Source organism: Acomys minous, assembly GCF_964271855.1.
Source record: "Acomys minous genome assembly, chromosome: 16".
Taxonomy (NCBI): Eukaryota; Metazoa; Chordata; class Mammalia; order Rodentia; family Muridae; genus Acomys; species Acomys minous.
The window spans coordinates 25,661,438-25,686,997 of NC_140498.1; the positions used below are offsets into that span (position 1 = coordinate 25,661,438).

The 25,560-nt window shown below is 42.5% G+C and overlaps 1 protein-coding gene across 7 annotated transcripts in view; it reads right to left on the bottom strand.

Annotated features, from left to right (window-relative positions):
- EBF1 (EBF transcription factor 1) overlaps window positions 1-25,560 on the bottom strand; it is a 395,401-nt gene that overhangs the window by 124,469 nt on the left and 245,372 nt on the right. For all 7 annotated transcript variants that reach the window (XM_084763355.1, XM_084763354.1, XM_084763353.1 and 4 more), the window contains one exon: window positions 14,837-14,918. In XM_084763355.1, coding sequence (XP_084619481.1) covers window positions 14,837-14,918 — 82 coding nt within the window. The remainder of the gene's footprint in view (window positions 1-14,836; window positions 14,919-25,560) is intronic.

Below are 25,560 nucleotides of genomic sequence, written 5' to 3' on the forward strand. Positions count from 1 at the left end.
AGGCGCTATTGATGAGTGGGTCTTCGGCATGGAACGCTTTTGATGCTGTTTTAAGTAAAATTGCACAGTTTATAGTTATACAGCAAAAGGTACCCTGTTAACCATAATTTTTACAAGGCGGTCTTTATTAGCACAGTTTTATATATATATATATATATATTTTACACAAGGGTGGCTGTGTTTCACCTAAATTACCCTTCAATTTAGACACTGAGGTAGATATCGCAGTAGATCGTGCAAATAAAAGTCTTTTAAATCTTTAAAATATCTCCTCCCTACTGTGTCAGGGTTAAGCAGATAGGGAAATGAAAATGAAAGGGGTTGGAGGGGAAGCTGGGCCCACTTGTGTTTCCTCTCCCAGGGGTCTAATTGAAGTTTCTTATACATTTTACTCTTTTTGTCCCGTGTTAGTTTAGTGAACCCAAACCTCCCTCAAAGACATTATCATGATGTCACCCCACCCCCTCCCCCGAAAAAAAAATTACTAATTAGGGGTCTTAGATCTGTTTCAAAGAAGGAAAGGAAAGGAAAAACACTGAAATGACCCAATGTCAATTCAAGATGCCCAGGCCACATCTAAGGGTGACTTGGTCCAGCCTGCCATAAGGGCCCAGGAAAAGTGCCTCTGAGAACTTTGACTAAAAATAATGGACAGAACTGACCTACATAACTCCTTATATTTAAAAAAGGGGGAGGGGGGGAGGGATTAAAACTGAACCCCACAGAGATATGTTTATTCATGTGACCTCTTACAACCAAATATAATAATTGTCTGTAATCGCAGCTTTGGCTCCCAACTCATGCTTTGACACGAGAAACAGCAATCAGCCAGCTCCTGTTTAATCCACCTATTATGTTGACTAATTAACTTTGCCCGCCAGCTTATTTCTTCCTCCATTATCAGCCCCTGTCAGCCACAAGCACCCAGCAGCATAGGAGAGACCTGGGGCTCTTTGATTGATCACCAATAGATTGACATGCAGATTAATTTAATTAGAATCACCTCACTTGAGAAATGAAAGACAATGGCAAGAGAGGGCTAATAGATCTGCTCTTATAATGAGGCCAGCCTCCTGAGCAAAATCGGAACCGGTCTGATTTATTTTGCTCAATTCCCCAGTTGCTTGGGAAGACTCTCGATTTAATTGTTCTCAGATTTGAGAGGCATTAGCCTCTGAAGAGGTGAATGGCTTTTACAAAACTTGGCACATAATGTGACCTTAGGCCTGTGGCAGCCTTTTCTCAAAGTTGGCTGAGGGGACATGGACGTCTAGACTCTTGGGCAATGCCATGGTTCCATTGCCTGATGATCAGAGGGGAAAGCATGCCACCTTGGCCCAACCCTAAATGGCAAAGTACTCACTACCTTGAACTAACATCCCACTGGCCTTCGTTTTAATCCAAAAGAAAGCCTCCTGGCAAAATAAGTCAAGTGTCCTTTTCCTGAGAGGCAGGCATAAACCACAGACTATGAACACATGGTTCACAGGGTAGATCTTAATATCCTACTAAAACACACACTTGACAATTCAGAAGCTACTGCAGACCCAGTGTGTTTCTCTTCAGTCAGTCAAAATTCCATCTAGAGTAAGTCATTCACACGGGAACAGCACGGATTAATGGAAAGGTTGGCAGTGTGCTCTCTGTATACTCATCACTAGCTGACCAGGTATGACAGGGTCTGAAGCTGGTGCTTGTCCCTCATCAATCCCCAATTCATTTAAAAGAAGAGAGTAAGGGAAGAAGTAAAGAAAATGGTCTATTTATTTTCAAAAACTACCACATGCAGTGCCAGTATAAATCGGACAACAGGAGCACGTTTTTAGTTAGGGAGATGGCTTTATAAGACACTGGAAATTACATAACAGCTGGGTTTTTCAAAGAAATGTTGATTTACTACATAACCACAACTGAGTGGTCACTGGAGTCGTTAGCTAAACAAGCTATAAAAGGAAATCCCAAACAGTGTCTGTTTCTAGTGTCAGGAAATGGAAAGTGGTTATGTCTGTCTTCACAGAAGACAGCAGTGGCATGCTACCAAGCACCTGTAAGACACCGGTGCTACCGACAGTAGGACTTAAAATATCTCATCTCTTTTTAAAACACTGTCATCTAATTGCAGGCATTAAATAAAATGGCAAAAAAAAAAAAAAACCTTGCCACCAAACCTGTTAAGAAAGTAAATTATACTATATACGTTTTCCTTTTCTTGGTAAGGAAAGACCACATAGCCACCTGGGTGACAGGGCCACTCAACAGCAAGCTCAGCCGTAACTGGACAGTGAGGACTAAATGGTCTCTGTGCTTCATATTCTAGGAACTAACTAGTAAGCATGCCCCTCAAAAAGTCATGGAACAACTCCCCAAGCCCCAAGGAATATCCTCCCATTCCAATTTGGAAGTGACTGGGAAAGGTTTAAATAAATTATTGTCTGAAATTAACCCACGAGTGACTAGCAAATTAAAAATCATCTGTGAGATGAAAAAGAGCAGCTGGAATTTAACTCTAAGCTAACCCGTGGTAGTGGGTAGGCAAAGAGTCTCCATAGTCCAACACAGAATCAGTAGGCTGCTGCCAAATAGAGGCAGGTAAAGGGATAGGCAGACTTGGTAAGTCTTCAGCCTGTACAAATTTTGTCAATAAAACACTTCTTGAATTTAGGAAAGAAAGAAACATAGAAAATTATTTCCCCGTTGGGCTCAACCACCCACACTTCCTTTTCATTTCCCCTTTCACCCCACTGCCCAGAGAAAAGGGGCACTTGGGAGACAGAGGCAGGAAAATCTCCATGAATTCAAGTCCAGCCTCATCTACAGAGTGAGTTCCAGACAGCCAGGACTATACAGAGAAATTCTGTCTTGAAAAACTAGACGGGGGGGCGGGGACTGTGGAGAGAGGGAATATGTTGGTATCTACAACTTTACTGTGTCTGTTGGAACCAAGCCCTCCAGTTTCTATTATTTCACTGTCCAAAAGTGTGACTGTTGACATTTACACTAGGCAAAATTAGACATTCCACTTCTGAGTCAAAGTAGCCACACTTCAAGTGCTGGTAGCTACTGCACTAGGCAAGACAACCACATTATTTTAAGCCCTCCAGGGTTCTATTGGACGGCATTCCCCTGAAATAGCTCTGAAATCCCTTGTGACGATGTGTTCACAAAGACCAACTACAGATTGAGTTTGCATCTAGAGAAATGAATACAGGTTTAGGGTTAGACATATGTATATGTTTAATCAGAAGTCTTTTAAAAATGAAATGTGTGCAAGGGCATGGCTTTTCATAACAGTGTCTTTAGGCATGCTGAATTTATGCTGAAAGAGCCATTTAAAAGGGGGGGGGCACACGAGATCTGTGACTACCTGTAGCTTTCTTGAGAAATTACACTATAGTTTTAGTTTCTTGATTTGTTGTCAACAGTTCTGAAACTGACCTTGTGCATTCCTTCCTGGGTCTAGAGACCCCAGAAGTGATTGTTATGATTATCTCCCTCTCTTTAGAATTCGGAAGGATTACACACAAAATAGCTGTCTTCTTTCACTGATGAAACTTTCGCCATCAGCTCAAGGTGAACTTCCCCTTTCTGCAGAGTCCCTGACACCCCAATGACATGTAGAACAGCCTCTGACTCTTAAGGCTAATTCTATGAAGGTAAGTTCGTCCAAGTGGCAAGCCTGGATCCCGGTCCTCAGTGAGCATTTGAAGAATATCATTAGCAGAAGAGGCATTCTCACTCTGTGGGTAAGACTGAAGAGTTCAAAACAGGTGTTAGACTGATCAACCTGACCTGACACAATGACTCCTGACCCTCACTGAAGGGACCCAAAAGAAACTGGTATTTAAAACAAGAGGACAGAGGGGATATACCCGATGTTCTATGGATCTCCTAATTTGAAAGACCTGCGCTCACAACATGAATAGACACAATTGAGAACTCCAGTGGATCGTCCCTCTTACTGGGTTGAATAATTTCATTTCCTAGAAGACATCTCCATCTTAGCTTGCTGCATTCTGAGCTAGACACTAAGTCAAACCTCACTGCTTAAAAAAACAGTCTGAGACCAGACATCTCAGTTGTCTAATTTTTCCACTGACTCTCCCCAGGAAGGATTTCTAGAAAATTCCATCATTAGTTTGTTCTCCCTCTCTGTCACTTCTCAGGCTGTCCTTCACTCCCTGTCACACAAGAGACCTTGTGTGTCCTAACTATATCATCTAAGATTCATGAAGCATAACCTCTGTCTCGTGAGCAGATTTTTTAAAAAAGAGACACAAGCTGCTAAATTCAATGGTAAGTGGAAGATCACAGTCACAGAAGTAGCGGCTTGCATGAAGGAAGAGATTATGACCAATACAAGGCTCAAAATTCCTATCTCTGTGCATTTCTCAAACTGGATAAAACCAGAGGAAACACATGGTGTCAAAGCACTGGCGAAGTTTAAATTCATAATCTTTGGCAAATTCATATTTTCTTCTTAGTAAGTGTGTCATTCCAGTGAATTAATTTTGAAAAGTTATAAACTTTGTTTTCAAAGTTACATGTGTAAGTTACATGTGGTAATGCCATAGAAGGAAATATTTAGCGCAGTTGGTTTGGTTTATGGCTTCTTTCACTAGGGTTTCAGCTCATTGGATTTTCGTATTAATCTGTGGACGTAGTCGTCAGATATTTCTTCTCCTTTTTTTTTTTAAATTTTCACAAGTGTGTGTGGTGTGCATGTGTGTGCAGGCATGCTTTTGTTTTAGTGGGTACTCCAGTGCATGTGGAAGCCGAAGACTAACACTGGAACTCCTCAACAGTTCTTCCACTCACTGAGATATAGGGTCTCTTAATCAAGCTCAGAGCTCACTGATATAGTTATTCTTACTAAGTAGCTTACTCCGAGGCTCTTCCCTGTCTCTGCTTTCTGCAGCTGGCCTTATAGATGAGCTGCCATGCCTATTGCCCTACATTTACATGGGATTCTGGAGATCTGAACTCCCAACCTTAGGCTTGCTGGGCAAATGCTTTAACCACTGAGCCATCTCTCCCAGCCCAGTAACAAAGGTATTGAAAGAATAGTGACTTAAAGCCCAGGAATGAAAAAGTAACTGAGCAGCATTTCATGGGATACTACACCGGAAGAAAAAAAAAAAGCATACAACCATTGACACAGTGGGTTTAATCTCCAAAGAATTGTGCAGAATGAAAAATAAAAGCCAGGTCCAAGAGGAGTTAAAGTTTTTAGCATCATCAGTACCAAATGTATGTGTTGAATCCCTAGTCCCCGAGCTTTGATTTCCAGAGAAAGCTTTTACTGAATTAAATGATACCATTGAGGTGGGTCCTCATTCAATGTGAATAGTAACTACCCAATAAAGGGAACTTGGACACTTAGAAAGAATGTGAGGGTACGATGCATTGTATGATGAGGGAGATGCCCAATGTAAGGTCTATGGGAGGAGCTAGGCAAACCTATGTACTTGCAATGAAATTTTATAGGACTGAAAAATATCCCCATGCAAATGAGTATAAGCACATTCAGGGAAATTTGAATAAGATGGGCAGATGCTGTCAAGGTCCCTATCCTGGCTGTAATATTGCTCTATAATGTTACAAGACTTGAAGGAGACTGGTCAAAGAGCACATGAGAATCTTCCAGTGCTACTTAGACCAAGAGTGTGTGCCTGCAATTACATCAAAAAAATTTCAACCAAATATAAGACATCAGCAACCAAGATGCCCTTCAAAGGGTGAGTGGATAAACAAACTAGTAATCCCTCCAATGACATATCATTTAGTGATAAAAAGAAATGAGCTGTCAAACCACAAAAAGGCATGGAGGAATCTTAAATGCATATTACTAAATGGGGGAGAAAAGCCAATCTGAAGAGGCTATACACTGCATGATTCCAACTAAATGACATTCCGCAAAAAACAGAGCTATGAAGACAGTAAAAAAAAAAAATTAGTCCTTGCCAGAACTGGGGGAAGGGAGGCATGAATCAGTAGAGGACAGAATTTCAGGACAGTGAGACTATTTTGTATAATAGTGTGATGCTGGATACACAGCAGCTTTGCCATATTTGTCACCATCTCTGGAACATACAATACAAAGAGAAGCCTGCAATAACCATGGGCTTTAGTTAGTGGTGACAAATTGGCATTGGCACTCTACAAGAAATGTATCACACTACAGGGATACCAAGGTAACGGCATTATAGTTACATATAAGAACTTCCATGGAGTAATTTCTGCAAACCTCACCCCGCTGTACAAAACAGTCTGTATGTTCTTCAAAACACTGTTCAACTTACTTCTGAACAGGTTTGGTAAAACAGTGCCAGAGACTTCAGAAACCAGTGGCTTCCAACTAAGAGTTTTCAAGGATAGTAAAGAGGAATGATATTAAAGAAAGCAAAGGCCAAACACATCCAACATAAGGCTGCACTAGGGCGGAAGAGAGGGTTCAGCTGTTGAGGTCATGCACTGATCTTGCAGAGGAACCAAGTTTGTTTCCCAGCACCCATGACTGCTTCCAACTGCAGGTCCAAGAGACTCTGATGCCTCCAGCCTCAGAGCCAGATACCTGCACTCATGTGCACACCCCCACGCCCACAATGATCATAAATGAAATAATAAATTTAAAATAAGGCAGCATACAGCTAGCTATTATTCAGTAACACCATCTGGAAATGCTGCTAATGTCATGCCTGTGAGCAAGCATCTCTGAACTGGCAATTTTATATTTGAATCATTTAAAAGGAGAGCGTTTGATTTTTTTTTTCTCTCTCTCTCTCTCTCAATACCATCAGACTGAAAAGTAATGGCATCCATCACAAAGGTTCCTATGAAAAAATCTGGCAACAAATCCTAAGTAGTTACAACACTGTGAACTTGGGTAACACTTCATTTTACAGCTTGGAAAACTAAGGACTAGAATATTTTTTAAGTGTCCTCAAAGCCACAGGACAAAGAGCACAGATGAGCCTGAAGCAAAGCTTCCAGCTTTCCAGAGAGTTTGCTCTCACTATAGTGTATAGTCCTGCCTTGAGTCTACCCTGTCATTGGTTTCTTCCAATCCAAATGGGCCAGTTTGAGGTGCCTGATGACAGCTTAAGTATTATTTACATAAAAATGGTCTGCAGCCGTTAGGTCTTCATTAACTTCGTCCTTTAAAATATCCTTGACTGATAAGGAATGAGATATTCTCAGAAATGTGCCTGATTGCTAGTTTCTATCTGGTTGAAAGATCTCAAATAAGTCATTAAAAATTATGGGGGACGTGTGAACCTCCAGGATGTAACAGAGTGGAACGGGCTGGAGACAGAAAGTATCTTAGAGAATTAAATCTCCACCAGAGGCTCAGGCAAAGTTATACTCTCGCTGAAGAGGGGGAATGAGAGCAGATACTTTCTATCTGTACGGGAGATGGAGAGCTTTGGCAACCAGATCGGCTCCTGCCTTTGCTAGTGAGTGTTGATGCCCCCTGATGACTCCTGATGGTGCATCTGGTACTTCACTGGTACTCTGTGCTTACTCAGGGAGATAAACAGAGAACGGTTATGTGCCCTCTGCACACTTGAACATGGCATGTCTCTATAGAAATGAGGTACAAGCAAAGGAAACTCTGGTCAACAGCCAGGAGTCCAGGATCAGAGAGCCCCTAATAGATTTCCAAGCCCATCACTTACTAGTATGTAACCACAAGCACATCAAACATAGGAATGAGCTGTGAGTCTGCCCTGTACATGCGTTGCATCGGGCATTGTTGTATGCCAGAGAAGTAGCAATGGACAATGCAGAGTAATTTCCTAGCAAAAGTCTTAGTTCCTATTAGTTTAGTTCTAAGGGTTTAGTCCCCTAACATAAGAGAAAGTTCAAAGGATCAGTAACATGAGCAATAAAAGCTAATTTTAAGATCAATACATTTGTGGGGAAAAAAATGAAAAGGGAGTCATAGCTAATAACTATTTTTGATTGTTATCAACGAATGTCTCTCTAAGGATGTGACATCTTATCTGGTCCGAGTGGTGAGTGTCTAGGTATCCTGGGAGGCGGCGGCAGCAGCAGCAGCAGCATTTCACAGGAGTTCAAAGAGTGAGGGGCAAGATCCTGAAGGTGGGAACGACTGGTGTGTGCTCAAGGAAGACGAATGACAGAAGAGAAGAAAGGTCAATACGCTAGAGTGGAGGAAGGTGAACAGGAGCAAGAGTGAGAGAGAACCAAGTGTGATTGCCTGTGTGAGAGACTCAGTGCTCTATCTGAAATACAGCCAGAGCCTGCTCAATTATATGTTTAAAAAAACAGAAGACTAGCTTTGGTCAGAAAGTTCCCCTGGCTATATGATTCCCAGAAATAACAACCATAGGTAGCCACTGGTCAATGCAAACACTTCACAACTACCATTGGTTACATTTTACAATTTCTTCTAAGGTATCCATACTTAATGTGGAGCTACTCCTGCTAAGTGCACATCCACCTCTCATCAAATCACATCCCCCAAGGATTCCTTCTCAGAGATGCATGCTACTGTGTGCCAAGGCTCAGAACAAGGCGTGTGTCAAGATACAGATTGGTCCAGAAGGCTCCTATGATGTCATAGACCAAGTTGATGATTCCCCATGCTTGACCAGGTTTCATGAATTAATCTTGTTTTCTGAAGCTCTCATTAGAGTTGCTTTCAGTATAATTAATCAGCAGAGCACATCTGAAATTATTCTGCATGGGGGCGGGGGAGGCAGCTCAGGCTCCCAGCATTCTGCTGGGAAAGAATTTAATTGTAAGATGTGTTATCTGTCAGTGTGATATAAGTACATCTGAAGGAGAGAGAGTGGAAGGTGGGGAAAGAGAGAATGCTTCTTTCTTTAAATAAGTGACTTTCAAGCACTCTGTTTCATCCTAGAGGTTGGGTGTGTATTTTAAGAATGCTATAACAGCATATAATGTACTGATTTAAAGTAAACGATTTAAAGTAAACTGATTTAAAGTAAATGACAAAATTATCTGATTTTTTTTTTACTGATTCACTTTAAAAACTTCCCCTTTCATGTCATAATCTATGTCATCAGTTTTTTGGGGGGAAAACACCTTTTTTTTTTTGGTTAGAAATTTGGGATGAATAACCTAATGATTTCTTTTATCCCCTATCCAAATGACTAAGTGAAGGAAGAATTTTACACATGATAAAATGAGTTTGTTCTTGTTGTTTGCTCTGCTCAAGGACCTTGTTGGGCTTTCCCAGGAATGATGTAACATAATCATCTCTTAGTATCTGGCAGAGAGATGTCACCTTCCCCCCTCACAACAAGAATGCTGAGCTCCTTTTAAATGCTGTTATTTTGCATTAGCACTACATTATCCCATATAGTTAAGTGATCTCTACTTAGAATATTGAAATCTGAGAATGATATGTCATACTGCATATTTGGGGAATGCTGACCAAAAGAATTTTACACATGGCAGCACAGATGCTGGGTTGTCCAAATATTTTCCACCTGCAAGTAGTTGACTCCCCAAAAGGAGAATCCACTAATATAAAGGACTGAGTGTGCTGCTGAAATGAAGCCCTAAGCCTACACACCACCATCCCTGATCACATGTTTCAAGGTAGGATGCCATCTCCAACTCCGTTGATTGTTTTTGCTCTCTCATAATATCCTGACTCGTTCTTAGGGCAATAACCGTAATTTCCAAATATTTACAACTATTAATCTGTCTGTATATTCATTGTGACAGCTAATGGAAACTCCTTCCTTCTTCATTCACTTTCTCTCCTTTCTGGGCTGTATCATGAGGCACTGGCAAATCTCCCTGTGGCTGCAGTGGCCATGTGACTGGCTACTTCCCAATAGAAAATGTGCAGGCTTGACAATGATTATTTCTAAGCCAAGAATCCAAAGACATGAGTTTCCTTCAGTGCATCCTCCACCCTTATTCTGGCTTCCATGAAGACAAGAAGACTCTAAGGAATTAGGATGGCATAAAATCAGGGACTGTCATATTCCCAGTTCATTTCAAGGGAAAAAAATCTATTCTTTCAAAGCATGAACTTTAGCATATACCTATTATATATGAGCTATTAGATATTCTTTGGCCTTCATGTTACAGGAGCTACTCTTGCCCTAAAATAATCCCCAATCAAAATATCAGTTTCATTACGGCAAGCACTCCATCTTTTGCATTCCTCATTACAGACTTATCACCTAGCACTCTAATAAATACTGCTGAGTGCTTGCACCCATGAATGAGAGACTATATCTTACATCTATATTCATATATACCGTTGTCATAGGTCTAGCATCTTTATACAGACGCAGAGTTATAGCCTATCAAAAAAACTTTGCTGAGGGGAGAAGATGAATTTGAAAATTTATATGTTGCGTCAGTCTCCAGGTCTTATGGTTTCTACTAGGATGACAACATGAGCCCAGTTCTTGCTTCTCCTCCATTGCTCTCATCTGCCAGCCCCAACAAGGAAAGAGGTGGCTAAGGATTTCAGTCTTTGCCTTGAATTGTCTGGCTCCTGTCAATTAAAAGCCAGACTGTGACATGGCTTTAACATGGCCCCTTAACATCAGCAACTTTTTAGTATCAAGATAGAGAAATGGGCTCATTTAGCGACACTGGACTGCTCCCTGTGCCATGCACTGTGTCTGGCCCCAATTTTCCCCCTTCTCCTTCCTTACTCTTCCCCCATACCCATCACAACTAAATGAAGCCTGTGACAACTGTTGTATTTAAGCAAATATGCTACCTTAACCACAGCCTAGGGATTTCAGGGGAGGAAATCCATTATTTTAAAAAAGACAAAAAACAGGATTGTACCAGGTTTTCTAAAGGCTTATGCCCACACTCCTAAGCTTTTCGGAAAGTGATTAATTTTTTGAGAACACTCAGGTCACACTAATCGACATGGCCTGTATAATTAAGAAGTCTCTGTTTACACACCTGAAGCCCAGCTGCCGTGAGGCTAAGTCTGCTTGACAGAATGTCTTTACATGTCAGGAGATCAACCACCTTTCTTGTGTCCTCCTCAGTCACCTACATGAGCCCCTGATTGCTCTTCTGAGGAGACACGCAGTGGCTTGGCTGTGTGATGATAGGACTGACCAGGAAAACTTACAAAAGAGACAAAAGAGAAGCCGCAGCAAGAACAGCTGATGAGAGCCACCTCATAGGCCATGATGGCTACATTTATCAGTTCTTTCTGATACTTGGCCTTTCAGTACTACTGGTATGCAAAAAATGGGTCAGAGTTGTCTATGCCAAAACAGCATTCTCTCAGTCCTTCTCACAGAAAACAGGGACATGAAAAAAAAAAAAAAGTACATGAAACCAGAGTGTCAATTTCTCTGCTAGAAAAGATGAAAATGTCTCTTGGTTATAAGGAATCTTCAGTCAATGTCAGGAACACACAGACACACACACACACACACACACACACACACACACACACATCCTTCTTTGGATCCTAAGATTTGGAAACCTCTCTGTGATTTTTTAACAGAGTTCTCTGAATGTCTAAGAGTGGCCCCACTCAACTGCAATGTAAAAAGGGGGACCTTTTCTTGTCCTGAAGAATTGGTTCATACTGCATTTAGTGGAGAGGGTTATGCCCACATAATTGCTACGTTTCCAAATTCTTCCCACCATCTGAAAGTACTCACAGATTAGCCCGCCTTCTGGAGCAGTGCTCTTTTCTTGCAGGGATGACCCCCTGTGGGTTGCAACCTCATGCATGAAGTCTCTTGGGGAAGCCTTTCTAAGGTATCCTGTGACTCCATCATTTACTCCTCGGGTATCACTATGGATCTTGGATGTTAACAGGTCTCCCTGTTGCCTTACCAAGTACTTATCAACAGACGCTGGATGAGTTCTTTGTTGTCCCAGAGCATCTGATAATATCCAAGTCACAGTGTGTGACATGAATCTTCATTTGCTAGGAGTGTAATTTTGAGCGAACTCCTTTACCGCTCTAAGCTCCAGTCCTCACTGGTGAAATGGGAATAATCCATATTTGCATGTTCTTAATGGAGATGCTATAACAATTACCCTAATCCATGTAAAACATTTCACATTACACCTCTCATGAAATAAGCACTCAGCAAATGTTACCTTCATCTTCTTCATCACCACCATCATCAACAACACCAATAGCCATGAATGTATGTAAAGGGAAACATAGTATCCACTTGTATAAATATGAAATTCACCAAATATAGATTCTGGTATAAATAGCCATCTACCTGGAACTTGATGACGTTAGAAATAAGCAATTGCGGAGAAGAAAGGTAGAGAAGCCAGTTTGCCGAGGAGAGAAAAATAAATAAATGCGGAGGAACCATGAGTTCAGTGTGGAGGTTATGGGCTTAGGGTTCAACCAAGCATGTGGAAAGCTAGACTGAACATGGCGCCCAGTGTTAGAGACCTTCGCCTCACAGTTCTCACTGTTCAAAGAGTAGGTGATAGGAATATAGTAGGTTGAACGTGAGCTCCAATAAGGAGTTTGTCCTAGTTGACAAAGATACAGTTTTTCTTAACCCAGGGCTTGAGTCTGGGGCAGCCAAAGTGGCTAGTCTTTTGGAAAAAGCTCTTTCTACTTAGAATCTATTTTGGGGGACAGTAAAAAGTACCGTCAGGTTTCACATCAGTCATAATTACTTGAAGGTCAGTAGGGACACTGGGTAGAAAGGCAATTATGGCTAATCTAGGGCTGCAGTTTCCATAGCTCTAATGCTGTCACCACAAACTTAGTCAAAGGTCATCAAGTTTAGAAAAGAATCAGCAGCTTTCCATCAGGGGGCCATTTTGTCTCTCTTCTCCTTACCATGGGCATTAAGACTCTTCAGCTGTCATGTTTAGGGAAATGGGCTGTTCTCTATTGTCATTCCATGACTAAAGAGAGCTGTCATACAAGTGAACACCCTACACACACACACACACACACACACACACACACACACACACACACACATATATATACACACATGAATTATCCAGTCTAAAATATTCTTTGTGCCCAACTTGAGAAACCCTAGACTAAATTAAGGGCTTAATTAGATTTATCACTAGAATTTACCCCAGAAACTTAACTTTATCACTTATGCACTCGCTACCTTACAAGCAAATTGTGACCTTTTTTTTTTTCTATGCTCAAAAAAGATATACAGAAATTACTTCCTGTCTTGCCTCAGAGCTCTATTCCTAAGACCCGTAACTCACTAGCAGGTCCTTCGAGGTTCCCGGTGTCACCAAAGTCCATCCCAATTCTACTGCTCTGAGGAATATAACATAACCGATGCTGGCAAAGGCATGAGGTGTGATCACTGTGCACAAATGGTTTCCTGCCTGTATAACTTTATTCCTAACCCAAACTTGACCCAAAGACACATACAGCTCATCTGAAAAGCACAAGTTCTCAAGTAGCATATGCAAAAACATACTCAACACCCTGCAAAACATTGTGAACACCCATACCATCACAATGTGAAGGCAGGAGCTGGCCAGGACATGGGTTCTGAGAAACTAAAACTTTATTGGACTTTATTGTATTCTGTCAATACAAAAAGTGGTAAGGCCAAGATGATTTTATAGAAATTCTCTAAGTTCTCAGGAGACGATAGCATCCTTCCACTGGACTTGTTCTTTAATGAGACTAATAAGTCTCACTTCTTTATAAAAAAAAAACCATTTTGAAGACTACGCTATTGACATGCACAATCAATGCTCAAACTCTCTTTCCTTATTTCTCCTCAGAGAACGTGCAGCAAGAATTTATCAAGCCTCTTTTGGGTCTCATACTCTGAAAACGGCACTTTGAGCTGACTAAACAGGCGTAGGAGCGAACTTTCAACACCAACCTGCCTCTCTGACAGGCTGTGCAAGCACAACCCATCAACGCTGACAGGGCAAATAGCTTACCGGTAAAATGCGATGGAGAGCAATGCAAGGAAAAGCCTTGCCTTTACTACTTGAGATGTGTTCCCTGGTTCTACACCACCTGGGAGCTTGTTAGAAACAGAATTCCAGCCCCGCCCCACCCCCATCTCAATCAGTACTTTAACAAGGTCCTAAGGGATTCCTAGTATGTGATGCTGCAGGAGTATTATGTCTAGAATTCCTAAAACACCTGTGTTTTAGACGTCACTCCATTTGTTTTTAGGTTTTCAGCCCTTTAACATACATGCATACATACATACGTGTGTGTGCATATTATGTATATATACATACATACATATATAAACATGCACACATATATACATATACACATATACATATGTGTGTGTCTATCAGGTTAGTATGCTTTAAATGGTGGCAGTTCTGGAAAATATTTAGTAATACGTTTATGTGGGGTACAGGAGCATTCCTGAAGCAGAACAGAGTGTATAGACGCATTCTGCTTCTTAAGGCTCCCCCTGTAGCTGGCAGTTGGTGCCAACAGCTGCTGGCATTGTGAGAGGGGAGAGCACACCACACGACAAGAACGAGCTTCCCGGTCTCACTCCTGACTCTTCCTCAGCAAAGTCCTACTTAGAAAAAATTTAGAAAATAGCCATCATTTCTGAGTAATTGACTTAATCTGTGGCTGCCTGGTCATGTGAGTCCAAACAGGAAGGCAAGATGAGGCTCTAAGGACACAGCTGCCTTCATCAGCGGGCGCAGGTGGTGCAGCCCCAATTCCTGTCTAACAAAACAACTCCTAGATTGCAGACGCCTTGGGATCAGTGGCCTCACCTGCTCTTCTCCTCTAGAGAAACAATTAAACGCCATGTCTTCTGCCAAAAATGTTTTCCCATCATCTCTCCACGTTCAGGTTATTACTAAAGGTTTTTAAAAAGCAAGAGGGGCCCACCTGGAATCTCCGCATGTCACGTGGGTTTCCTGCATTCTTTAGGCAGTTTTGGTTGCATTTAAGGAAAAACTTCAGGAAGAATCTGTGGAGAAACAAAGGGTCATGGTTAGCATATCAGTCCTAACAAGGGCGGTGGGCGGGGTCACAGTCAGAAATCACTTCCGGGTTAATTACATAGTCTGTTTTCTTCCTGCGTCTCCTGCAATACTCAGAGTGGGGTTAGAATCAGTATTACATTCAAGGGCCAAGTCTTCATAGTGTATTCAAGGTGCATATTCTTTCTGACGGGAACACTCTTGGTACTGCCAACAGTCTCACAAAAGCAGCAAATCCCCCAAGGGAGTATTTTTATACAGAGAGCAGGTCTTCACCACAAATTAACAGGGGTCCAAACGGATCTAATTGAGAATTCCCATGGTCCCCAAGCATAACATATAATTTAAGTGTTGTAAGTTCACAGATGATGAATGGCAAAGAGTACACTTGATAACTACAAGGAGATGGTTAATACCTTTAAATCTTAGCATCTCCAAAGAAAATGTTCACATGAGCAGCCCTGAGAGGAGCGGTAGGATTCACATGATGATTAAGCCCTTCTGGCTCCTCCAATCTTCCAGATCATTCTTCTTAGACACTTGCCTTATTATACACAAAAGCTATTTGCGTTTGATCTTGGACTTTCTGCCTCTCTACACACCTGAATAAGGTCTGTAGTGAGATCTACAGGCATTTTTGTGTGTTTGTTTTTTTGTTTGGTAAAGGCGATGACCATCTCCAATTGGCTAGAGAAATCCCACTTTAAATCGGTGACTCTATTTTAATTGTCCAAAAGTGTCCTGATTTGTGTGATGCAGGACTTGGTCACTCTAAGTAACTACTACAGTTATACAAGTCCATCAGGGAGAGCCCGTCGATTGGAGAATTGTGTACTATGGTATTCATACCGGTCACCCTTAGCTAAACCCCTCTGTCTGTTTTCTATTTGGGAGAAATAGAAGATTTTTACATCTACCTATTTTCTACATACATTTTTACTTTGGGGCCAAGATAGCTCCATGAAATGCATTAAAATATTGGTCAATGAAATTCTTCTAGAAATCTTTTCTTTACTTTTTGCCCCACTTTAGGGCCACACCAGAATAAAATTGTCAACTCGATATAAGTAATGTATTTAAAAATAGCACTCCATGAGCCCTCTGTGTGAATTTAGTACAGCACTGTGTCAGTCAGCACTGTAGCCCCCTTGATCCTCTCCCATAAAGGCACACACCACACTACAACCAAAGAGCCTCCACATCCAACGTCTGTTCTTCCTGGTCTCTTGGAATCTTCCAGGGAGGGAGTATATGGAAGCGTTGAAGAGAAACAACGACTTTTTGAAACAAAATGATAAGATTTTACAGTGTAAGAATCTTCTTAAATGAAGTCATTTAACATTACACACACCCCAAGGCCCAGCAATGAGGAAGCCTCTGATAATGGTTTGCCCCCTACTTCCAGGGCCTCCCCACAGAGGCCAAAGCTTATCGACCTTCCGTCTAGGATGAATGACTCACAGAACACTGCTAAAGTCCAGCTGTGTATAACGGAACCCACCCTGGGCCTCCTGCACGCCCAGAGCAGCTCGGCCGCTGCACATGTTAGCAACAAGGAGTTTGCACCACCGTGCTCCTCTGAGCCCCAGAAGCTGAACATGCCAGTATATGTGGCTTTCAGACATTATCAAATATGCCAAGAGTAGTGGTAATGAGTTCCTTGTATTTCTGCGGCTAGATTCTATACTTAAAAGAGTTTATATGAAAACCGCCCCAGAGTCCAGAAAGGAATGACTCCCATTCTTATCACAAGGGAAAGTTTGTGTGCTATGGTGTGGTGGAACCTCACATTGCTCATCTATAAAATGGGTATAATGAGCCATATACCTTACGAAGCAACTGTGAACATGAGCTGAGATGCGGCATAGCGCCTCACCCTGGTCAGGATGGTGGAGGCGGCAATAACAGATGCTTCTGGGTTGTTTTGCTTTGTTTAGTTTCATTTTTGAATTCATTTATTATTTTAAAAAAATTCAGAAAATATCCCGATTGTTACTCCCCCTCCCTTGTATCTTCCCGTTCCTACCCTCCCTCCCTCTTCGGCCCTATTCCCCTCCCCTAGACCTCTGACAGAAGGGGACCTCCTCCCCCACCATATGGCCACAGCCTATCAGGTCTCATCCAGATAGCCTGTTTCCCCTTCCTCTGAGCACCAACAGGCCTCCCCACCAAGGGGAAGTGGTCAGATCGGGGACACCAGAGTTGATGTCAGAGGCATTCCATGCTCCCCGTGAAGAATGAGCTGTCCATTGGCCAGATCTGAACATGGGGTCTAGGTTTACTGCATGCATTGTCCTTGGTTCATGCAACAGTTTGTGCAGGGCCCCCTGCTTCTGAGTATTTTAAACACACGGCTCCTTTCCTGCCCCTTAAATAATCCCTGCCATTCACCGTGTATAAGCTAGGAGGACACTCAGAATCAGAGACATCAAATTTCTTGTCTACAAGTGAGATAACGTGGGTCTAGAATTGAACTTTTGATACAGTGGACCCAGAGACAGGGCTCTGAACCAGTACACTCCACAAAGTGTTGATAACGACAGAAGTGTAGTGAAGATGTTAATGCTTGTTGCCCTACTCATAGAAATTGAAGTAATAATACTGACTCAGAACAATGATTTTACTAGGGGAACCACAGGCTTATTATCCCCCTCCCAAGGCAACACCAAGCCGGGATGGATAGCCCCGCCAATCTCCCTCCGGTGGGCCCCCCTGCCTGTCTCCCCACGGTTGATAATACTTGCCGCCTGTACGTGTTTAAGCCATTTGAGCCCAGGCCTGACAGCCAGATTCAGGTTGCGTTAGAAGGAGCTGTCAGCACACCCTCTGGCATCCTCAAGTCAGACAACTGCTAGCCACCGTGAAGGGTTCCATCTGGTGCCAAAATGGGTTTTGAAAGACAGGCAAACAGGACACTGGCTTTGCCAGAGAGAGAAACATCAAGGGAGCCAGGAATCTTCTGCCTCAAAGATGAGCAGGGCTGGGGCTCCTGTCAGCAGCTCATCGTTAGCACAAAACCTATGCCGGGCACACACCGGATTGCAGTTAAAGCTATGCTGGGCACACACCGGATTGCCATTAAAGCTATGCTGGGCACACACCGGCTCGCTGTTACCCTAAGCTGCCCTGCCACTTGGCCTGCTGGCAGAATCCCCCACCCACCCCCTCAACAGCAGATCACTTGCTGAAATTGAAGTCTTGACCATCTGTCACGGGTAAGACAGCCATCAACTGGTGCCTGGGGCCTCACACAAGCCCTTATGTGGCAAAGACGCTGCAAAGGGCCAGTTCTTTTGGGGAAAGCCAGTCCCACTCCAGGGCCTTAGGAATTCTCTCAAAGTTTTCCCCTAAGTACAAGCCAACTATCTGACCCTTTGGATCACACTTCCTTAAAGCAACTCAAGAAGAGTAAGGAGGAGTTAAAAATACCCTCAGTGAGAGATTGACTTGGATGCTACACACAGACTCGGGGGCTGATGTATCCAAGTAAACATATAAGGCATCCCTGAACTCGGGGACGTGTGTGTGTGTGTGTGTGTGTGTGTGTGTGTGTGTGTGTGTCTAGTGTCTGCTAACCCACATAGAAGATCTCTGATTCCAAAGGGCTTTTAACAAAGTAGAAGCTATTGTAACACAAAACCATATGTTTGTCTAAAGAACTGCCACATTCTGTGTGTTTGATAAAAACGTCAGGGAAAGAGCATGGCTGCCCTACCCCAACTGTGGGAATCTGACCCTCAGCAGGACAAAGCCGCTATTGACACTGCAGAGTTCCGAGGACTTCCATAAAGTCCTGGGATCAAACCTCTTTTTAACTCAGTTCTTTTTTTTTTTTTTTTTTTTTTTTTTTTGGAGGGGTGGCATGGCTAGGTGGTGAGAAACCCAACACCTTTCAGCTAACTTTCTACAGGAGTAATATCATTATTATTTAATAGATCTTTCACTGGGTTATTATCCAAAGCAGTTAAGTTCCCAGGGTCTCTCTGAACCCCCCCCCCACTGAAGTCCTTTATGATAAGCATGCCAGGAAGGAAGTAACTCACCTGGAACACAACCCACAAAGACTCTACAAAAATAAGGGACGTAGTTAGAGAGTTCAAAGCTAGTGTTCTAGATTGCCAAATGGCTAGTCATGATACACATTTTCCGTGAGTTACAGGACCTATGTGTGTGTGTGTGTGTGTGTGTGTGTGTGTGTGTGTGTGTGTGTGTGTGTTGCATATGTGTGTGGTTTATGCACACATCCACATATACACCCAGAGTATTCCAGCGTCCTGTTCTACCCCACTCCACTTTATTCCCTTAAGATGGCTCATTGAACCTGCAGGGTGTTATTTTTCCACTAGGCTGGTGGCCAGCAAGCACCGGGGAACCTCCTGTCTGCTCCCAGAGCATTGCTGGGATTTCAGTTAGAGGGACAGCAATGCATAGGATCCAGGAGATCTGGACTCAGGTGTTGGTGTTCATGTGTGTTCAGCATGTCCCCCACAGCCCGAGTCACATGAGAACTTTTTAAATGACTTTAACCACCTCTTCAATCTAACCTCCTCAGTTCACATGTGAGGAAAAATGAAGCTCAGTTGTGCTAGTTGTGAAGGAAGAGCTGTATTTCACAGCCTTCATCCTTCCAGAGTGACACTGGTTTCTCACACACCAATCCAGCAAGAGGTCAGCGCTCAAGCATGTGAACGTTTTAGTCTACCACTTCAGCTAAAGGAAGTGACATCACAAAACCGGAAGAGGCATCCATTTAAATTCTGTGTAGATTCATCAATCAGGCTGATGTGGAACATAGTCCATTATTGAAACAAACATGTTGTAGAATATATTTCTCGATTTTGGTAATGTATTTTTAGTAGTTCACAAAGCAATAAGCAATTTCAGTTATCTGCCCTGAGCATGTATATGAGAGCTTAGTACTGGTGACCAAAAGTACTGGGTTGTGAAAAGAAAATCAATTAACCAACATAATCAGACTCCTACATGAAGGTATGAAAAACAAAACAAACTCCATCCCATGTCTTGAAATAGATAGATAATGGATGGCATAGGACTTAAAACTAGTGGCATTTAGTAAATACTGGCTCACTAAATAGAATCTAGAGTCTGCCTTTGAATACAAATCAGAGCTCTCAATAAAGATGGTAGCAAAGTTTACTGTGCAAGCCAATTTTGTTGGAGATGAGAAAAACATAGGTCAAGTCCAATAATCCTGTGACTCTGAGTGTTGCCCTCAAAACATGGGTATAATAAGACTTTTCCCCCCAGACAACTGGGTAACTTTCACCAAACATAAAGCTTTGTTGCCAAGCAAAATGTGAGATCTTCAGCAAATGGATTAAACCTCTCTGTGCCTCAGTTTCATCACTTGTAAAAGGGAGAAACCATTAGAATATGTTTTAGAAGAACAGGAGGCACCTAAAAGGGTATTGAAGCCTAGCACAGAGGAAGCGCTTAATGCTCACCACTGTAAGTTATCGGGAGCAGGGCTGTGCTGCCTAGACTAAAAGATGCTAAGAGTTGCAGACATGAAAAGCATCATTTCTCGGGCATAGTGCAGGCTAAGAAAATCAGTGAAGCCCTGTGTTCCCAGTAAGCAGTATAGGCTTCATCAAATGATCTACAGAAAGAGATAGTCATTGAGGAAAGGCAAGAGTACTGCAGCTTCTCCCAAAGCAGAGGAAGGCAGTGTCTTAAGTTATGGAGGACTCATGATGAGCATCAAAGAACCACTTTATGGAGATGGCTTCAAATGTGGCAAACAAGCCACTGGGTAAAATATCCTCATTTCTACCACAGGCAGAATTCTGCCTAAAAAGGAGCAAGCTTGGATGCAGGCAGAGTCAATGGCCAAACTCTGCCTAGACAGGGTAAGCAAGTCTTCAATAGTTCCTGCCTCACAAATATGTCTGTCGGATATATTGGGCCAGAAGGCTGAAGATGATGCTCCAATGTTATAGAGAGTTTTGGGTGATTATTCAGGTAGCAAACTGTCTCTGTCATCTTCTCATTTGGAAAGCTACTAACCTGCACTCCCAGAATACACAGGTAATCAAGTTTATTCCTTCTCAAGTCTCTGATGGAGTTGAAGACCAGGTAACTTAAGTTTTACAATGAAGCTTAGTTGTTTAGGGGTTAAGATGTTTTTAGGTCTAGATCGATGTTTTTAGTTGATAATGACAAGATGTGATGGAGATTGGTTTACATTTAGAATTTTAGACGCACCAAGATAGGAAAGATGTTTTCTTCAAGGCTGTCAAATACAAATAGCCAAAATACTAAGAATGTAGCATTGACATGTTTCTTGATTGTGTCATGGTTCTTCTTGCTATAGATAGTCTATTGTACATATGTGTAATAATATAAATGTATATGTAAAAGATGTTTAATTAATTTAAAAAATTATGGAGGACTCCAGCTAGTCAGAGCTGAAGGGCACACAAAGAAAAATCATCTTCCAAGCACTGCCTGTATATTGCTAATTGTTATGCGAAGCAAGCGCAGTGGGTCTGAACTGAACAGGTTGAGCTTTTTACCTCTCGCAACCCAAAGTCTGAAAAATCACGTTTGCTTGCGTGCAGCTGTGCTCATCACGCCCAGGCTGGGGGGAAAAAAGTGTCAAAGCCCAACCGAACAGAGACATAAAACCCCAGTTCCTAGCTTCAGTGTCTCTGAAAATCCCCCTGACTTATGCCCGCAGATGGCGAGGCGGCAGACGGTCCTTCCCAATGGTATTCAGGACACGGGGATGCACTCTGGCCTCATACAAGAAACAGCTGTGTAGAAACAAATGTGGGGTCCCTTCTGGGTGAAGTTCAAGCTGCTCCCACACAGGATCTGGAGGGAGGACAGGGAAAGGCCTTGTAATTAAAAGGACCTCTTTGAAGTCATAAAGTGCCCTATCGCCTTTGCCGCAACAGAGGATATCTCGCTTTGGTGTGAGGCTTCCAGGCCCGAGATTACCAAGGAAAAAAAAAATTCCAGGAATACTAGGATTCTCCCAAATGGAAAGTATTTAACCGTATAGCACCTGCTCTTACCCAAGACCACCTAAGTTGCCCGAAGCTGTCTGAGAAATGCCCTCGTGTAGCTCTCGGAGTCTCAACGCTCTGTGAGGAGCTACGCCAGAGTCCCACAGCACCGCCATGGGAAACAGGTGCCTTTGAAACAGTACAGATCAAAACGGAAAGAGAAAAACTCAGTCTTCAAGGTCAAAGAAAGCTTCCCGGCTTCTCATTCACAGACTACGCTGTAGGGTACAGTTCATCCATGTGAAAACATGATACCCAAAAGTCAGCCAAGATCCCAGGGAGGCCACAAGGGCAGGCCGGGAGGCTGACCGGAGCGAGGGCCAAGCGCTTCTCCTTTTCTCGTAAGAGAAGCCACAGCAACGGAAGACCTGTCTGACTTACTCCACCCAACCCTGGCTGTGACACAGAGAGGGCCGAGCGGGAAGCCATGAGGACTCTTTTGCTCCCCACAGTGGAAGACAAACTGGAATCAAGCCATGACTTATCTTGGGGATCCCAGAGGGAGAGCATGTGGCTACCCCTATTATTGGCCACTGACTTCAAGAAGTCTACCTTCCTGGGCAGATGCTGTCAGGATCGTAGGCATTTCTGGAAAGTGTGTGCAGCCCAAAGAGATAAACATGATCACCTTGAAAAGGATTCATTACCTCAGAGCTCAGAGTTTGGCTTGGTGGGAGGACATAATTAGCGGCAAGAGCTTAAGGCGGGGGTGGGGGGGGTGTTGGACTATCAGAGCAGTTGATTAAAGAATTTAAAAATAGTTTAAAGGAAAAGGACCCACTGCAAATAGGGTCCTTACACTAAGGAGTCATATCCAGCAGATAGCAAAAGGGGTCAGGACTGCCAAAGGGTGGAGAAAGGTGAAGATCCAAGAACCAAGAGGAAAAGAGTGTCTCATAATCTCTCAGAGACACTGAGAAAGGTGTGACAGGGAGGGGCTGGGGCTTAACATTGACTTCTGCTGACCCAGTCCAGCTGATTGTCCTGACAAGGTTTGCTGAGCATTAAATAAGAAAGAATGATAGAATCCCAAACCTGAGAGCCCTTGTGTGACAGAAAAGGAGAAGCCCGTTGATGGCACTCCCAAGTACCAAGGCTTTCATGCCAGAGTATATAAAGGCTCAAACTGGCCCTGGGAGGACTTTTAAAATCAGTGTATATGATTTGATATGCAGAAAAACATCGCAGATTTTAAAAAAAGCAAAAAACCAAGGGTTTGTCAGCCCTTCTTGGCGCTTGCTGAGGGAGACAGACTAGGCAACAGTTGTTTGAAACTATTTCTGTCACATGGAGCATAGTCTTTATGTTGTCAGTGGGCATAGGTCACCTGCAGCCTCTGTCACACGGAGCATAGTCTACACGTGGTCAGTGACCATAGATCACCTGCAGAGTTTGAATAGCTTTCAGTAGTGTTGGGCCTTGGATTTCTGGTTTACCATTGTAAAGCGTTACCTAGGATGGGAAATACACAGATATTGCTTCCTTACTGCCTCAGTGATGATGATATACTCTCAAGAGTCAGACATACAGGGTGAGGCAGGAGAACATCAATATTTCACCTTACACATTTTGATAGAAAAGGTGGGCCCAGGATCATTTGTGAGCTGTTATGCTTGGGGTGTATTAGTCCCCACTCCTCCAAAGACTGCGGAGTGCTGGTGCTGTTCACATTTTATAGATACGATAGTGAACATTATGGAAACTGCCCATTAAAATATATTACACATTCATCCATACCAGAGATATATTTGCATATAAGACACATATTATCTTATGAAAGGAATGTAGTTCATTGACCATATCTGGAAATACACTTTACCATCACCAGGTTAACTAAATTAGAGCTAAAGCCAATGAAGGAGATCCTGGCACTTTGAACTCAAGTCATCCTAATTACCAATTCTAATGTTTCAGGTTTGCTCATGACCACTTTATGTGTGACCCCCCTCAAACACATTTTAACCCTGCTGAAAAGACTGGAATATTTAACTGTAACAAAATGGAGAATTAAGGCCAAAGGAAAACCAAGATATCCTGGGTCTCTTTGAGGAAGGACAGTGAATGAGTCCTTAAGGGGTTAGTTTGATTATACATTATTATGCGTTCACGGTCACTGCCTTTGAAAGTCTTTCATGCAGATGGAAAGCCACAGGTGGAAAATGGAAGGCTCTGCTAGCTCCATTGTTCAATAGGTATGTATTTAAAGTTGTGAGGCCCATTCATTTAGACTCTGATGTCCTCATATCACTTGCCCCTTTAAGGACTCAGATAGTTTCAGTATGAATTGCCCTCTTCTGTGGAGGTGGCAGATCCCAAGGAGGAATGAAGACCATTCAAGTCCACAGTAACTGAGACATACAGCTTTCCCTGGACTCTCAGCTTACCGTTCTTTGCCACTCTTTGTGAAGTATAAATATTTGTTAAGTATTCATTTGCTTACTTAACTGGCAGACCTTTCCGGAGAACACAGTGTGTACTGGATGCTCCTGGGTACCAGTTGCACCAAGAGCCTAGTGATTTTAGTTCAAGGATTTTGTCCCAAAAAAAAAAGTATTTTAAGTTTTATTTTCCAAGAAAATGTTTTATTTTTAGGACATCTTATTCAAGTAATTACCAAGAAAAGCTGGACACCTTTAAATGAACTATTAATCTGTTGTAGCTGTTAGGTATGGGCCATTTCAGTGAATCTTAAAGCGCCTCACAGTGACAGTAGTGGTCATTAGCAGGTATATAGCTTCCTTATTCTTCTCCTCCCATCATTCTTTGCTTCTTTTCTTCACTGTTGGCTGCATCCCTGGGTCTGAACTGTCTTCTCTATCTTCACACCATCTCAGCTTCCCGTAATCCTACTAATCTTTCAGTACATCATAAATGGGCAGCATCGTGAAAATTCCCTTACACCCCTGCAGAATTAGCTGCATTACCCTTCATTGCTACACACGTGTCACTCTTGGTCCTCTTGCAGTAACTACATCTATTTGTGTCATCACCTGCCCTTCTGTGGCACTCCCTACGGAGCCTTTCGGTTCCCACAGCACCCAGGACAACTACGCTTGAGAAACACCAAATGAAGGCCTGACCTAAGTTGGACATAAATATTAATGGCAGCTAATTTTCAATCATAACACAGGGAAAAAATGGCCTCTTTGTCTGCTTCTGCATTTTTTAATCTTCCATTTGTATACAATACCTCCATGGAAGAAACAGACAACTTTAGTGTTGTAAAAATCAAAGTGCATATCATTCACCCTCGAGCCTAGAGAAGGTTTCTCCATTGGGCAACGGGTAACCGAGGAAATAAAAATGATGAGTGGTTTTTCTCAAAGTCTCTGTGTGCTAAGATTTGCCATTTAATTCAAACAAGCATAGTTAAGAGCTATCCATCTCACGGTCTGTGACCATTTATTAGTTTCATACATGCATAATTCATGCAAGAGCTCATTGGTGTCCTTAAATGTCCTACTTAATACTGTCTTGACATCAAAGTTCAACATATTATCTCTAAGTTAAGTCTGTCATTGTTCTTACAACATTTACCTGGAACCCACAGGGATAAAAGGCCATATTACCAATAGACTAGAATGCATCTCCTCTCTTT